At 41.0% G+C, this 17,654-nt stretch overlaps 1 protein-coding gene across 1 annotated transcript; it reads right to left on the bottom strand.

Moving 5' to 3' along the window:
* Positions 1-13,301: 13,301 nt before the first annotated feature.
* Positions 13,302-14,968, bottom strand: LOC104590687 (agmatine coumaroyltransferase-2-like). The gene has a single exon (XM_010249417.2). It carries the CDS (start codon positions 14,821-14,823, stop codon positions 13,507-13,509), a length of 1,317 nt encoding a protein of 438 aa, XP_010247719.1. The 5' UTR covers positions 14,824-14,968; the 3' UTR covers positions 13,302-13,506.
* Positions 14,969-17,654: the final 2,686 nt, after the last annotated feature.

Raw genomic sequence — 17,654 nt, 5'->3', positions numbered from 1 at the left:
TTTTTGTGGCTCACTGCATTTTTATAAGTTCTGTGAATCTAGTGGAAAGCCTGAGAAACAGAAAGAAATGAAGAGAAAGCCAAAACAGAGAAAGTAAACTCATGCAGTGAGTTTATTAATGAAGATGCATTACTCTCCTTACCTAAACCCTAATTAGTGTTTTTGTATCTATTAACGGAAACATTCTAAAAGTCACTTCTGGGAGAGGGACCTGGTGAATAATAAAGCAAAAACTATAAATTATAAATTAAATAAAGTTTCTAATCATTATCCATTTAGAAGAATTTAGGAAGAAAATGCGCAATATAGGATGAGGTATGGGTATGGGTGGTATAATAAGGGGTAAGGGAGAACCTGTTGGTTAGATCCAAAAGGGTGGCCCATCAAATTGACGGCCTGGATCCAGTAGATAATATCTACCTATACATATTATATTCAATTACTCCATACATATTATCTTTATAATCCCTTTATACTTTGGTTAAATAGAAAAACAGAAGAGTGAAGAAACAGAAGTCTTGGCCTAACTTGTGTTAATAATACACTAGCGGAGGGACCCTGCTTCGCAGGGGCTGGAATGGAACTATCGACCTGTTGATCTGGTCTTTGGCCAAAAATTGTTGAATCATTCAATGATCCATTAATTCAAGACTCGAGCGGTCTAACCGTCGACCCGTTGATTCGTTCAAGGTTTTTGGCCTTTTTTTTTTCATTGGTAACCATCCAAACAACCCGTTCTGTTTTATTCTAATCTCAGTCCCTAGCCAAAAATCATTGAATCGGTCAACAACCCATTGACCCAGGTGGTCGAATTGTTGACCCGTTCAATGGTTTCTTATCGTTTTTTTTTTTAATTTTTGTTGTCAGAACAAGCCATCCGTTCAAACCAAACAGTCCAACCGTCGACCCGAAAACCAGTGGTTAGAACGGTTCCGTCTTCAGGTCGTATGAGTCACACGCTTAAATGACATAACACGTATGGTACTGCTTAATGGACCTCAGACACTCAATTTTTTGCCAGTATTTTTTTTTTGTCAGAACGGGTCGTCGGTTTTTTTATTAATTGGGTACTGTCCAGGCAACCAATTCTGTTTTACCCCAACCCCGACCCTTGGCCAAAAACCGTTGAATTAGTCAACGACCCGTTGACCCGAGTGGTTGAACCGTTTACCCATTGATCCATTCAATGGTTTTTGGCAATTTTTTCATTTTGTTATTTTTTGTTGTCAGAACGGGCCATCCATTCGAATTGGATGATCAAACCGTCAACCCAAAAACGGATGGCCAGAATGGTTCCATTTTCGGGTCGTATGAGTCACACGCTCGAATGACATAACACATATGATACTGTTTAATGGACCTCACACTCAATTTTTTGCCTGTAACTTTTATTGTCAGAATGGGTTGTTCGTTTGAATCAGACGATCGAACCGTCGACCCAAAAACCAGTGGCTAGAATGGTTCTGTAATTTTTTGCTTGTAATTTTTGTTGTCAGAACGGGTCGTCTGTTCGAACCGTCAACCCAAAAACCAATGGCCAGAACGGTTCCATTTTCGAGTCGTGTTAGTCACATGCTCGAATGACATAACACGTATGATACTATTTAATGGACCTCACAAACTCAATTTTTTGCCTATAATTTTTGTTGTCAGGATGGATCGTCCGGTCAAACTGGATCGTCAACCCAAAAACCAATGGCCAGAACGGTTCCATTTTCGGGTCGTGTTAGTCACATGCTCGAATGACATAACACGTATGATACTATTTAATGGACCTCACAAACTCAATTTTTTGCCTATAATTTTTGTTGTCAGGATGGATCGTCCGGTCGAACTGGATCGTCAACCCAAAAACCGGTGGTCAGAATGGATCTGTAATTTTTTTCTTGTAATTTTTGTTGTCAAAATGGGCCATCCGTTCGAACAAGACGGTTGAACCGTCGGTTGTTAGAATGTTATAATTTGGTTTTGACCGTTTTTTAAATTTTTTAATTTTTTTGTCAGAACAGACTGGCCGTTTAAATTAAATGGTCGGACCATTCGAATCGATAACCAGGCCCCTGACCGGTTTGGTCACTGGTTCAGTTTTGAAAAACATGCTGACAATAACATGATTTTTATCACAAGTATGGAATAATTGGAGAAGATGTAAGATTGAATTGATAAAAGAGAAAAAAACAGGGGCAAAGGGATGTTGAAAGAAGAAGAAGAAAGAAAGCAAGAGAGAGAGGGGGGTGAGAAAGTTTTCATTCCAATCACTGCCATAACTGTAGCTAGCAAACATTCCACTCTCTCAATGCTCTTTCCATTTTTTCTTCTTCTCCCCTTTACTCGCTTGATCATGCTTTCAAGATCGAAATTGTAGTTATCTATCATAAGCACCTAAATTACTGGCAAGATGCTGTAGGGGAAACCTTATAATTTTAGTATGGATCAGTTAGTCGAAGAAAACACATTTGTTTTATAACTTTTATTTTAATGTGTTTTGAAGAGAACCTTTAAAGGGAAGCATCTTTTAGTGTTAGCTATGTGGTGGTATATTAAATGCTGGTTAGGTTGTTCGCATGTACAAATCTTTCAACCAAGGTTTAAAATTTTGGTACGATATGCCCCAATATCGGGGGCTTAACAATATGCCCCTACAAGGGTCGTATCAAAGTGTGATCTGGTTCAGGGGGTAGATCAGCCTTAAACCGATCCCTCTGAATCAGTTTCAAAGAAAAAAAAGGTGGGAGAGCTTCGGTACAGGCCAATGCGCCCCTATTAGTGTATCGGCCTGTATCGATACTTTGAACTTTGCTTTCAACCCGTATGATATTGACGTGTCTCACTTTGATAGGTCGTGCAGGGAAATGAATAGGAAGGCATGTATAGGATATTTGGACTCCATTTACCTAGGTAAGTGCATTTACCCATGTTCTTTTATTTCCCAAGCAAATAATGCAATGACCAATTTAGCCATAAAAATCTATCATTAAAATGGACGTTTTTGTCCCATTTAAGTGTTGGCAACTTCTCCTTATGTGGGAAAGTTATTTAACCCATCTAGAAGATGGGCCCAATAAATAATACCCAAGAAAATAAACTTTCTCTAATCCCCACAAATCCAAAAAAAAAAAAAACATGAAATTCTTGATCAATAAAAATTAAGATCACATTGCCCAACATTCCCCTCTCGAAATCGAAATCGAAAGAAAGAACGCCCCCTAAATCATAATACAAAGCTAAGAAAAAAAACCCAGGACTGAAACCTGAGTAATATATTGTATTATTGCTGTCACACCAACTAGCACTGTTTCGGTAGCATCCCCTGAATTAATAATTTACTTGTGTTGCATAAAATATTTGTAGCTCTAAATAATACTGGGGCAGTTAGCTACTAAACAACTCGCCACTACTCTCCCCCTCCCCCAGCTATCTCACAGAAATGCACCCAAGGAACTTTGATCTCTCTTATTCAATTACAGAAATTGTTCAGAAATAACTCTTGACGTTGTATTACGATCAGCTAATTTTGGTGGAGTTGTTAACTATACGTCTGCTGTTCAACTGATCTATCAATTGCCAAGAGAGACCAAAATTTCCCCTCCATTGATTTGATATATTGTTTGAAAGACAAATAAAATTGAAGAAAGTAAATTCAGGTTCTAAAGTCTTTTGTATAATAATACAAAATTTATTAAAAAAAGAAGAGAGTACAATAGGGACCAGCCCAACAAAAAAAGAAAACACCTAAACATAGGAACATCATCCAATCAGTCTCATAGAAAAACAACCAGATCATCAACCAAGCCAAAATCGGCTCATAATTAAAGAAATAATATTAACAGCATTTAGAAATTTCCAAGTGCATGGGCCTGGTATTGCCGTTAGCATATATACATATCTCAGTTTTGGAGGTTTAGATAAATCTATTAAAATTTTTTAAGCTATCTACAAAATATAATTTCTGGTTTCATATATAATTTTAGGGATTTAATTATAGATTTCTGGTTTCATATACAAAATATAGTTCAGTTAAAGCGGAAAGACTTAAATCATTAAATGACATCCCATCTGAATCCCATAAAAGAAGAACTCTAATCAGAGATTTCTTGTGGATGATTTGCTTGCAATTGGGGTATTCATGGATCTTAGGCTCAGGGGTGTATAAAAAAACCATAATAGAACCAAACCCTTTTCACCCTATATCTCTCCAAACCTTACCTCCTTCACTACCCATCTCTTTTTCTTTTTTTAGCAGAAAAGTCTATTACATTGAGAATTAAGTAGCATTTGCGGGATTTGGGAGTTGTCACAAAGGCTATAACCAAAATTAGACATGGCAGTTCTCTTATCCTTTGTATCATGGGAAAATCTGTGATGCAGAAAAGATATGGTATGGAAAGAGTTTTGATCAATCAAAACCCATCCATGAATTTTGATAAATAATACTTGATTGGTCAAAAGTTTTTCAGATATCATATCTTTTCCAAGTCGAACCTATGTATCATATATGTATTTTTTATTTTTGTAACAATATCTGTGTTGTTTATATTGCGAATCTCTATGATGTAATTGATTTTATATAACTTTTTCATTGTAAAAAAATCTATATAACTCGGCTCTCAGAAGAAAATTCTTCACTCTGCCACTACTCAAGGTGACCAAATACCCCTTCCTACATTGGCACTTTTCAGCATAACCGGGTGAGTAGTGTTTCATTTATAATAAGATTCATCTTTTTAGTGTTTATGTCATGTTTATATAAAACGACCCAGAAATGGAACCATTCTGGCCACAGGTTTTCGGACCGATGGTTCAATCGTCTGGTTCGAATGAACGGCATATTCTGATAATAAAAATTAAAAAAATAATTAATTAATTAAAAATAAAAAGTGGCCAAAAAATGTTAAATAAATCAACGGTTTGACTGCCTAAGGTTTTTGGCTAGGGACAGAGTTTAGAGTAAAACGGAACCGATTGCTTAGACAGTTCTCGAACCAAATGGTCTAATCATCCTGGCCAACGACAATTGGAAAACTGGTTTATGCAACTAATGAATATCAATCAAGATTTGAAGCTTTTCAAATCTTTGGTACCATGTCTTCCCATATAAAACTCCAAAAACATACTAAATACTACATCAATAATAACTTTTTTTGGGTGGATCAATAAATTAATGTCTATTTTGAATCAAATCAGATATTATATAAACGAATCGAATTCAAATGTATATGAATTGGGATTCATGTGACCAATTCTATATGGCTGGGACGAGGCTTGATTGAGTTAAATGACCCACAAATGGTCTGATGGTGTTGTTTCGAGAGTTGTATTGTGCCCACCATTCAGTGGGTCTGGTGCATTTGTTTCTTCAAAACACTTCGTTTGGAGTTTTTGAAGAAAAAAACTAGATAATCAATAACATAGTCAACAGTCATCATACGAGGCAGATAGACACGGACCAGTAAGCCCCTGTTAGCACATAAATCATTGTTGAAAGAGACCGACCTTATCACAGATATGTATTAAAAAAAACCCAAATCACATCGTGAATCTCGGTCAACTAGTCATCATCAGAAACTTAATTAGTTTAAATTAATGTATTAAAAAAAATGCTTTCATTTTAATATTAAAGTCGTCACGATTGATCGACAGATACAATGTTCCATGGTTGGATTTATTCGAGTTGATAATGTAGTTGCAGAAACCGAGTAACTAACTTGAGAAAGAGTTACTTGGGTAGATAGTTTGAGTAATTTTCTAAGTCATTAGCAACCTTATTTCCTCACCCATAAATATGATCAATGGATGCAATATTTAGCTCAATACCTGATTCTACCAGATGACTACTGGTATATATATTTCCTTCTGCTCTCTCTTTTCTCTACCTATCAAAAGCTCTACATCTCTAGTCCAACTCTTTCTCTTCATCAGGCAAATTATATTAGGTCTGTAAGTATCGAGAGTCCTTAAGGAAGATCAGGAGAGAGTTGGCTAAGATATGAGATATCCTGATTGATGATATTACAATCAGTGATAAAATCGAAATCTCTTCATTTTTCTTACACTTTTCTTAGAAGTACCAGTCATCACGAAAAATCTAGGTCGAGCCATAAATATGACATATTCATTGTTTCTTACTGATTCCACTGTATCAGTGATTGATGGTGACTGTAAAAAAATAAGAGCATGAGGTCCGCTGATGAAAGGGTTAAGATTTTTTTCTTCCATGGTTTTCCTGTTTTATCTGACTCAAATTGGGCATTCAAACCTGTTTTCTTTATTTTGTTGCACTCTTCATGCATTGCACTGTCTCGATCTTTAAGTGATTTTAGCTCAAAGTGCTTCAATGGTAATTTTGGAGTCGCCTTCAATGATAATAGGATTCACACGAAGAATCTTGGTTAATTTATGGGCCTCAAATCTCGTCCTCATTTCAACAACTGTTATACTAGTTTTATCAATATGCTAGTTTTAATCATTTTACCTCTAAAATTTCTAGCAATCACCAAAAGTACAACTGTTGCCTCTCCTTTTCCCATTTTCTAGGGTATCAAAGTTTATTTTGATTTCATTTGGGTTAGGGGGTCCATTTTATCCATCCCAAGCTTTTGTCTTTTTCTTTTTCATGTTTCTACCACCAAAAAAAAAAAAAGAAAAAGAAAAAAGAAAAATGCTTTCATAGAATTCCTTCAAGCTTTTTTAAGAAGAAGAAGAAGAAGAAGTTTTAATCGATTTTTACCCACATGATCACTTTTTTTACAGGGGTGGCAATAAGGGCAGAGGTCGTCATCGTCATGACTCCATTAATTTACCTTTGGCCAAGGAAAATACTGTCTGTTATCATTGCACCCTTCTTTGTTAGCCTTTTCTGTTTCCATTATCTCTTGTGATTCTGGTCAAAAAGCTTCTATTTACCTTCCTCTATTTGATCTTCATGTTCTTTCTCGGTGTCCTTAATGACATTTTGCCGACTATCAGTTACGGATCCCATCTCACATTGCTCCAGGACTTGCGTAGGTGCGTCCTGATCTACACCATTGTTCATGGAGTCGATTCTAGCACTTAACATGCCCCCAAGAATAGTAGGTTGATCATCAAGAATAGGACCTCAATTAGAACACTTTAGCTGCTCTGTAGGATGCTTGACACTCGATCACCATAACCATAGGACCCCCAACTTGAGAACACTCTAGGTTATTGTCAACACTTTTCTATTGAAGAACTGCAGTAGTGACAACCACCATGTCAGCCTAAAAATCGTCTTCATCTTGTTGGGTGGGTTGAGTTCAACTTTTTGGAGAGCTGGATTAGGAGGAGCACCAGTATCTACTTCCTTTCTCACGTCTTCCTTCTTATCATCATGTTTTTTCTTCAAACGACAGGTTTTTCAAGGATAACCAGAATCAAAAGAGTAGCAGATTTAAGCAAGGATGCATAGAACTTTTTTTACAATCTCGAAGGTTTAAATTCTTTTATTATTAAAAGCTTTTTAATTTCTATTTTTCATATTGAAAAAGGTATAAACTTTTGTTTATAAGTTTTTTGGTTGTGGGTAGGTGCCCTAGGGTTGAAATAATTTCTTTGGAATAAAATTTTTCTTTTACTACCAAAAAAGAGTAATTGAAATAATTTTTGAGCCTATGACTATCTAGTACAAACATACAAATTTAAAACCAAATTTATGGATACCATTTGCACCTCTACTACTATATATATAGAGTAAAGCTCATCATATGAAATGACATCCATTGGAATTTCATATATACAGCGTCGACATGCCTATTGATTGTGTTTTTGACAGGTATAAACATTTATTCTATGAAAACAAGAGAGTATAGTTGATGTAACCGTTTTTTGTCACGTACCATTTTTTGTGATGTATAATTTTTTTGGCTAAGTACCTCGTTGTTTGACTCGGTGGTGACGTGCCTTGGTGATGAGCTACTTGGTGGTGAACTCCTTGCGGGAGAACTACTTGGTGACGAACTGCTTGATGGCGGTCTGGTGGCGAACTGCCTGGTAGTGCTCCCTGGTGGCGAACTGCCTGGTGGCGAACTACCTGGTGGCGAACTGCCTGGGGGCGAACTGCCTGGCGAATCGCCTGGTGGCGAACTGCCTAGTGGTGCTCCCTGGTGGCGAACTACCCGGTGGCGAGCTGCCTAGTGGCGAGCTGGCTGGTGGCGAACTACCTGGTGGCGAACTGCCTGGTGGCGAACTGCCTGATGGCGAACTCGTCACTTGACTTGCTCCTAGGCGGTCTGCAACTCAGAGGATGGTGGAGCTCCCTAGTGCAGCGCAACCCGACTACCCTCCGCGTGAGGTGATTTTCTCTCCTTTGTAGACGGCGGGAGCTGAGGGACCTGCGAGAACTGAATCAGAGGACCCGGGGGTATTTTCCCAGCGGGGACTCTCCGATGCCTAAGTTAGCATTCTAATTACAGAGGGCTTGGAGAGAAATGAGAGAGCTAGAGAGCGAGGGTTACCATCCTTCTTTTTTCCTTCTGGCTTTGGGGATCGGAGACCTTATATAGTGGTGCCCTCGCGGGTTAGGTGGGTGAAAAGCCTTCAAATGGTAAGACGTCATATCCCGTCAGAACCGGGGTACGGTGATGAACTCCTCGAGGTTGTCAGGCTGGCGCTTGTGCCAGGCGGCCAAGTCGGCGCCAGGGCCAGGTTGTCAGGTCGGCGCCTGTCAGTCGGCGGGTCGGTGTCCGGGCCAGGTTGCCAAGCCGACGCCTATGTCTGTTGGTGGGTCGGTGTCCGGGCCAGGTTGCCAGGTCGGCGCCTGTGTCAGTTGGCGGGTCGGTGTCCGGGCCAAGTTGCCAGGCCGGCGCCTGTGTCCGGGTCAGGTTGCTAGGTCGGCGCCTGTGTCAGTCGGCGGGTCGGTGTCCGGGCCAGGTTGCCAGGCCGGCGCCTGTGTCTGGGTCAGGTTGTCAGGTCGGCGCCTGTGTCCAGGCCAGATTGCCAAGTCGGCGCCTATGTCCGGGCCAGGTTGCCAGGTCGGCGCCTATGGCAAGCTGATCCGGCCAGGTCGCGCGCAGGCCGCGTGCAGGCTGCCCGTGGGCCGCGTGCAGGTCGCGCCAGGCCAGCCAGACCGGTGCCCGGGGGGAGACCAACTTGGTAAGTTGTTGCCTGGGTGCTTGCCTAGTTGTCACGAGGTGCCACGTGTCGCAATTTCACTAGAGGGCCAAATCTGTCCTCATCAATTGCCCCCCACTCCCGAGCTAAGAGTAACTCAGCGAAGGGAGTAGATTTCTTTTGGCCCGTAAGTCGACTAGCTAGTAAGTTTTGATCCAATTCCTTAGGCTTTGGGAGCTGCCTGTATGTGGCGAGCTGCCAGTAAGACGAGGGGGTCTCCGCCAGTTCAGTAGTGTAGCCCTTAGGCTTTGTGGCAACTTATAGTTCACTTTTGCTGATTTTGTTCCTGTTGAGAAAGCCACTGGATATTTAGCAATAGTGTGGCCCACAGGCTTTGGGAGTGACTCGTAGTCTACTCTTTTTTGACTTTTGCTCGTGCCGGAGAGGCGACCGGGCCTTAAGCAGTAATGTGGCCCGTAGGCTTTGGGAGTGACTTGTAGTCTACTCTTTTTTTGACTTTTGCCCGTGCCGGAGAGGCGACCAGGTCTTAAGCAGTAATGTGGCCCGTAGGCTTTTGGGAGTGACTCGTAGTCTACTTTTTTGACTTTTGCCCGTGTCGGAGAGGCGACCGGGTCTTAAGCAGTAATGTGGCCCGTAGGCTTTTGGGAGTGACTCGTAGTCTACTCTTTTTTTGACTTTTGCCCGTGCCGGAGAGGTGACCGGGTCTTAAGCAGTAATGTGGCCCATAGGCTTTGCCTGTGAGGTGTCGAGCTATGATTGAGCTGCATCAACTTCGTAAGGCCGGTCACCCACTCCTACAAGAAGCTACTAGGAGCTCGACCTTCGAGGGCAGCACTACTAACTTTAGGTTGCCAGCTCACACGGGAGCCTTGGAAGGCTCGACCGGTAAGGGCGCCTATGTAGTCTGTTGGCCGTCAACTCCCGCGGAAGCCACGAAGAGCTCATCTTTGTAGGGAGGACCTTGCGGAGAGGACTGATGAGGCATTATTTGAATTGAAAGTAAGGTTGGTAGAGCTACTTAGTCTGTTAGCCCCCTGCATAGTTTTTGAGTTCATAAAAAATGTAAACTATAAAGTGATAGCTTCAAAAAAAGTGAGGACTTAGCTTTGGTAAGATGAGAATTTAGCTTTTGTAGGATGAGAACTTAGCTTTTCATAGCTTATTCCCACAGACGGTGCCAATTGATGTAACCGTTTTTGGTCACGTACCATTTTTTGTGATGTATAAATTTTTTGGCTAAGTACCTCGTTGTTTGACCTGGTGGTGACGTGCCTTGGTGATGAGCTACTTGGTGGCAAACTCCCTGCGGGAGAACTACTTGGTGGCGAACTACTTGATGGTGAACTGCCTGATGGCAAACTCGTCACTTGACTTGCTCCTAGGCGGTCTGCAACTCAGAGGATGGTGGAGCTCCCTAGTGCAGCGCAACCCGACTACCCTCTGCGTGAGGTGATTTTCTCTCCTTTGTAGACGACGGGAGTTGAGGGACCTGCGAGAACTGAATTAGAGGACCCGGGGGTATTTTCCCGGCGGGGACTCTCCGATGCCTAAGTTAGCATTCTGATTATAGAGGGCTTGGAGAGAAATGAGAGAGCTAGAGAGCGGGGGTTACCATCCTTCTTTTTCCCTTCTGGCTTTGGGGGTCGGAGTCCTTATATAGTGGTGCCCTCGCGGGTTAGGTGGGTGAAAAGCCTTCAAATGGTAAGACGTCATATCCCGTCAGAACCGGGGTACGGTGATGAACTCCTCGAGGTTGTCAGGCTGGCGCTTGTGACAAGCAGCCAAGTCGGCGCCTGTCAGTCGGCGGATCGGTGTCCGGGAGGCCGGCGCCTGTGTCTGTCGGCGGATCGGTGTCCGGGCCAGGTTGCCAGGTCGGCGCCTGTGTCAGTCAGCGGGTCGGTGTCCGGGCCAGGTTGCTAGGCCGGCGCCTGTGTCCGGGTTAGGTTGCTAGGTCGGCGCCTGTGTCAGTCGGCGGGTCGGTGTCCGGGCCAGGTTACCAGGCCAGCGCCTGTGTCCTGGTCAGGTTGTCAGGTCGGCGCCTGTGTCCGGGTCAGGTTGTCAGGTCGGCGCCTGTGTCCGGGCCAGATTGCCAGGTCGGCGCCTGTGTCCGGGCCAGGTTGCCAGGTCGGCGCCTGTGGCAGGCTGATCCGGCCAGGTCGCACCAGGCCGCTCCAGGCCGCGTGCAGGTCGCGCCAAGCCAGCCAGACCAGTGCCCGGGGGGAGACCAACTTGGTAAGTTGTTGCCTGGGTGCTTGCCTAGTTGTCACGATGTGCCACGTGTCGCAATTTCACTAGGGCCAAATCTGCCCTCATCAATAGTCATGCACACAATTGCATCAAATTAAATACTGAGATCTAAGATTAAAACAAAAGACCCCAAGGACCTACAAAAAGCATAGCTCTAGTCAACGGGTAAGAGCAAAATAAATGAATACTATAGACTCACAGAAACACCACAAAAAATATATTTTAAAACAAGGTTTTTAAAATTGAACTAGACAATGGTCAGGGATCCGGTTTTTGGATCGAACAGTTTAATCGTTCAAATTGAACATACAGCCCTTTCTAACAAAAAAATTAATAAAATTAAAAAATGATCAAAATTGTTGGACGATTTGAACGATTCAATCACTTAGGTTAGCTGTTTGCTGACCAAATCAACGATTTTTGACAAAATAACGGTTCTAGGGTAAAACAAAAACCAATTCCTGGTTTTTCCGGTCCAAACATCTGGTCCGGTCTGATTTTGAAAACCATGTTTTAAAATCACATTTAATATTGTATCTTCTCAAAGTATCCCTAGTTAACAGGCACAAACTCTAGCTCTACAAAAATAATCCAAACTTTGGAGGAATTTTTTAAGTTTCCAAACAATATAAAACCAATTAAAACAAGAAATTAAATCTATTATCATTAGAAACTCTATTTTGCTCTCTATATGGAAATCTCTATCAATGAATTGTCCATTCCTAGCCCCAGTCTAAACAAATTTATCACAACCTTGACTTCTGAAATTAGGAAGAAGAAAATCAAACTCTAAACTCTGTTGCTCTTCCCACAAGATCCCATAGGTCCATAAAACCCATTTGGTTTCCCAAACATTAGACTTCAACCCTACAGAAATTTGACAATTAACCCACCTCATTTTGAAACCCCTTCAAAACTCCCATATGCTTTTAACAAAGTAGAAACAAAACTGATGATGGCTTATTTTCCCTGGCTACCAAGAATTAATCGTTAAATATTTGGTTTTCAACATGTTTGTCCACAAGCCATCCTCAAAATTAATGAACCACACCAAGCAAATGCAAACAATGAAGCCCTAGCTAATTTCAGACCTAAACCCACCAAACTTCTTGTCCATACATAGAGATTTACAAGAGACCAATTTGAATTTCTCCATTATCTTTCGGAACTTCATAAAATCTTACTTCCACCACTCAAGTATAAACATGAAAGCAAGCAGCTAGCTACCACCTTACCTTAAGCTGATTTTTATCCATTTAATCCCCACTGATGGAACCCATTTAAACAATTCTTATCTACATTATATTCTAAAATACAGTTGTCTACGTCAGACTCCTAACATTACTACTTCTCAACCCTTTTGAGTTTTTTTTTTTAATTTTTAAAAATATAAAATTAATTATATGAAACTATTTAAGTTCACCCACTACCTAAGAATCTAAATATAACATGGGCATCCTTTTAAACCCAACACCAACCTGTGCATGACACAGATCTTCTTCTAGTATCCTCTGAACAAGGGTCAAGCTGATCTCTATATATGCCTCCTTTCAAAAGGATGGAAAGGGTCATTTTTACAGTGGATGACTAGGGCACGCATCTTGCACGAAGTGGCTTTAACATCCACCACGAAGGACCAGTCCCTCCTTTTTAAAATTCCTTTACCTCTCGTAGAGCCCTTAACCACACATGTGTCACATATTTATAAATTTAAGTGTTCCTTGAATTATATATTGGGTTGGGATTTGGTTAGAACTGGGGAGGGATGGTTTCATATATCTAACAAATTAAAACCTTTCTGATTGTCTGTGTTAATTTCTACAAGCAAGTAGATCATGCTTGAATCTGGTCAGTGGCGATTATTAGCAACCTGTCAATAATATAATAAGACAACATTGGATTTTAGATATCACCAAAAGACATATAAAAGAAGATGAGAGAAATAGGTAATTAAGATGTTCCATGAATTTATGAAATTCAGGATGAAGGATTATTTAATTAAGACTTCTCAAACAATATATAGAAGAGACCACATATATACTAAGAAGAGGAGGTTTGAACTGTGAAGGTTTTTTCAACAAAAGAAAGAAAAAAAAAAAGAAAAGAAAAACTATTATGAAGTTTTAACTTTCACATCAATATGGGTTATTAGAACTTAGAAGGGGAAACAGTTCAGATGTCCAGAGAGTAACAGAACTGTTTGAAGGAGGCTACGTTGTCCTGAAACAAAGGGATGAAGGCATCGATGCTTCCATCTCCAATGAAGGAAGGGAGAAGAAACATCATTCCTTCTGTTGGGAAATAAGATGGCATGAAAATATAAGGGCTCCCGCCACCAAAATCAAGGTCGTAGAATGGGAACCTCAGCCAGCTATCCACCTCCAAATTGGGGCACAGAACCGATTTATCCATGTCTGCTGATGGAATGAGACCCTCCTCCTTCACCCTGCTGCTTGCATAGTCGATGAATGATTTGAAGTAACTGTCGTTCACCTCTGCAACTGCTTCATGGATGATCTTGGCCGCAAAGGACAATGGCTCACGCAGCAGGTCCTTCACCTTAGCACTTGGAAATGCCCACAGCACCAGATTCCCGAAGTACTCGTTCGGTACGCGAGGGCTGAGCCTCGACCGGCCGTTCACTGAGATTCTAACTTTCGTCGTCTCGAAACCATTGAGCCCGCGAGCCCTGGTTATGGCTCTCCATAGATGAGCAACCAAGCTCTCGAACGTGCTGTAAGGCCTGTTGCGACCGCTCCCCGATGAAGCCTTGGCTTTGAGCTTGACTAGAAACTCCAACGTGAAGTGAGCCTTGTGTACGACGATATCATCATCATCGGCTGAGGTTTGAAAGAGAGGATACACTTTGTTGAGATTCCTGCTCATGTACTCCACACCTCTGTGTTCGAACTCGATCAGAGGAGGGTCTCGAGGAGCAAATATGGCGCGGTTGTGCAGGGGACGAGGGCTCATCTCGATGCCCCGGCAAGCTTGTCCCCATGCAACCAAGAAGTTGCTGGTGGAATGGCCGTCGGCGACCAGGTGATGGGCTGTAAACCCTACCACCAACGACCCACAAGTGAACCTTGTGAGTTGAACCTGCAGCAAGGCTTTTGCCTCCTTGAGACTGGGGTGGAGGCTCAGCAAAGCTGGCGATGGCTTGAAGGGCATGGTCTGGTCGAGCGTGCAGTCCGCCGATGCTTCCACAAAATTGACGCCATGGTCGTTGAGCAAAATGAGAGGGTCACCCTTGTCGTCTGCTTCCAATCTGCCAGCCCACTCTCTGTACTCCGCTAGGGCCTTGCCGAGGCCTTGCTCTATGGTCGCATTTGGAGGGATTGGTGGTCGGTACGCATAGATTACAGCTATGTGGGTGTTATAGGTGACCTTGTCGAAGACGCTCAGAGGAATGCGAGCAGTGTTTGAAGGGGGAATATCTCCTTCGTAATTTGGCTTTACAATCCTGGAACTCTCCCTTCGCAGCTTCATGGCTTTTGGATATAGGAGGCAGGAGGAGGGTTGTGCGGAGGATACAAGCTTTGTGGGTTGATTGAGTTTGACAATTGAATTAGACCTTAGACGTATTTATACACTAACACTCCGACACCACCAACCACATGGTCTGTGATGAATAAAGTAAGGGAAGAAGCTCCAAGAAAAACAACAGCAACAAAAATAAATATATAATTAGTGTTGCTTCATCTATTGTCATCGATACAGTTGTTTATTTTGTTCTTTTTTAATTTATCACAATTTGACTTTGATCCTCTCTCTCTCTCTCTCGTCATGATCAATGTCCAAGGAGATGAATATATGGAGGCCTTGTGAGATTTTGATAATCACTGTCTACGTATTAGAGTCTGAAGTTTACACCTGTAGCAATGCATGAATCAAACAATTACGGTGGAGATGGCTTTCTTATGGGCTTTCAAATTTGTCCAAAAAACAAGAACCCTCCAAATCTACAACAATTAATGTGAAAACTCATCCATTTAAATGCTTGATTTATCAACAATCGAACTTATTGAAGCATCAGTTAATTTTTACTGGTAATGCTAGAAAAAAATGCCCAAATCCCGAAAATAATTAGTTCAGGGAAAAGATACTGAAGAGCATGTCATTTAGCTGAATTATTTATATATGTAATCTCTTATGCCGACAGATTGTAATTCTGCTCTCTTCTAGAAGAACAGATCTCCTTTTTCTTCTCAACCATCATTTTTTCACATTTTTAACTTACGGATATATAAGAGGCCCTGTTATTTGATAATGACTAAATTGGCTGAACTGAATTCCTAATGGGGGTTGTCTCTTAGTCAACCAGATAAGCAATTCAGTTCAGCTAATAAGCAATACTGTTCAGCCAAGAGGGTACCTACCCACCTTAACCTTTTTATTTTGCATCTCTTCTGGATTAATAATTGGGATGATGAGGAGGACCAACTTTGAAGATTAGTTAGGTAAAAAAACAATTATCTTAGAATCTTTTAACAAACATGCGTGATTTGAAGCAATTCAGCAAATACTGGGACGGTGGTCACAAGCAAGTTCTGAAAATGATGCATAAATTAGATGGTAAATTAAGAAGGCCAAGACTAGAAGCAGAGTGATTCTAGTTTTAGGGTCAATGGTTCGATCATTCAGTTCAAATAGATGGCCCGTTTCAATAAAAAAATAATAAATAATTAAAACCCATTAAACGAATTAGATGGATCAATAGTTCAATTATCCGAGTTAATGAGTCGCTGATCAATTCAGCGGTTTTTGATAAGAAACAGGTTTGGAATAAAACAAAACTGATTGCTTATAATAGTCCGATCATCAAAATCAACCACAGTTCGAAAACATTAGTGTCATACTCAACCCATTTCTCTATAAAAAAAGGGATAAGCTTAAAGCTTATAAAGGATATGGTGCAAGGAAGTTCATTTTCAATTCATTAACTACGCTTTATTAAATAACTAATTAATTATCATGTCAGATCAGATGAATGTGTCTACAAAGTGTGTATAGATTCAAAATAGCTTTCTTTACACTGATTGTTGCTCAATATAGGAAATTATCCTCTTTTGTAGTTTTAACTTTCTTCCGATTAAAGGAAGTCAACCTAAACTAGTTTCCTTGGCTTAGTATTATAGTCCAAATAATGATTTTATTTATGTGCACTGATTTGATAAGTAGTCCTTCACGGGAGGGAGATAGTGCTTATCCAGTCAATGGTTGTTAGATGGAATGGGACCTATCACCATTCAAGGATGGAAGTTTGGTGTTAGGCTTCCATCAAATAATAGAGAGTGCTCCTTCATAGGCGTATTTAGATTCTTCTAGTTATGTTTGGATCAAGGTGGAAATGGAATTCAGACAGGAAATCGATGAACCAATTTGGGTAATCTTGTTCCTTCTTTTCACACCATTTTGGAGTAAAATGCAAATATTATAATATGCCTTCCAATTCCCTTGTTTGTTAGATTTAAAATTCCTAAAACAGTCTCTGGATAGCTTAAATTAGAAAGAGGGAGTTAGGCTGCTAACTTCAGTTTTGTGTATTTAAATAAAGGGTGAAAAACAGTTTAAAGAAAGCTATTTTGGAATCTGTACACAATTTGCAAACAGATTCATCGATCTAAGCTTTTGAAATATAACTACAAGCTATTTTGCAGCTTTAATTTTATTCTCATTAAATTAAATTCTCAATTCTTTTTTTTTTATAGAAAAAGGTGAGGGGCTACACAAGACGGGGTAGCCCTTCCCCAGGAACTGAACCTAAACTAGCCAGATGATAGGAAGGGGCGTTGCACGCTAGCCAATTTGCTGCCTGGTTTGCCTCACGATAGGTATGCCTAAAGGTGATGTTTGAACTGAATACGGTCTCGAGGAAGAGACACTCACTAATGATACTGTCCAATCTCCACAAGGGCTTTACTCTCTTCTTGAGTTAGTCAACCACGAGCTTCAAGTCTCCTTCAATAAGGATAGGGGAATTCTGTAAATTTAGAGCAATATTGATGGCCTCCCAAGTAGCTTAGGCCTCAACCTGATTAATTGAAGATACCCCAATGCAATAGGCTTTGAGGTCAAAAATAAAACCCATATGGTCCCTAGCAATGTATCCCATAGAGTACTAACCATCCAACCTACAGGATGCATCAAAGTTAACCTTGATGGTCCCAGGATTGGGATTGCCTCATCCTATAAAATTCCACTCTTTAGAAGTCTCATTGGGATCAGAAGAAAAACAAGATTTGATTTCTCCCAATAAGTAAGAGTTCTTTCAACAATAATTTGGAGATGGGCAAATTATTTTTAAAACACTTGTCATT

This window comes from Nelumbo nucifera, chromosome 2 (assembly GCF_055504915.1).
Source record: "Nelumbo nucifera cultivar China Antique chromosome 2, China Antique-T2T, whole genome shotgun sequence".
Classification (NCBI taxonomy): Eukaryota; Viridiplantae; Streptophyta; class Magnoliopsida; order Proteales; family Nelumbonaceae; genus Nelumbo; species Nelumbo nucifera.
Note: the sequence above shows the minus strand (reverse complement) of the source record. Positions and strands in the feature narration are given on the sequence as shown.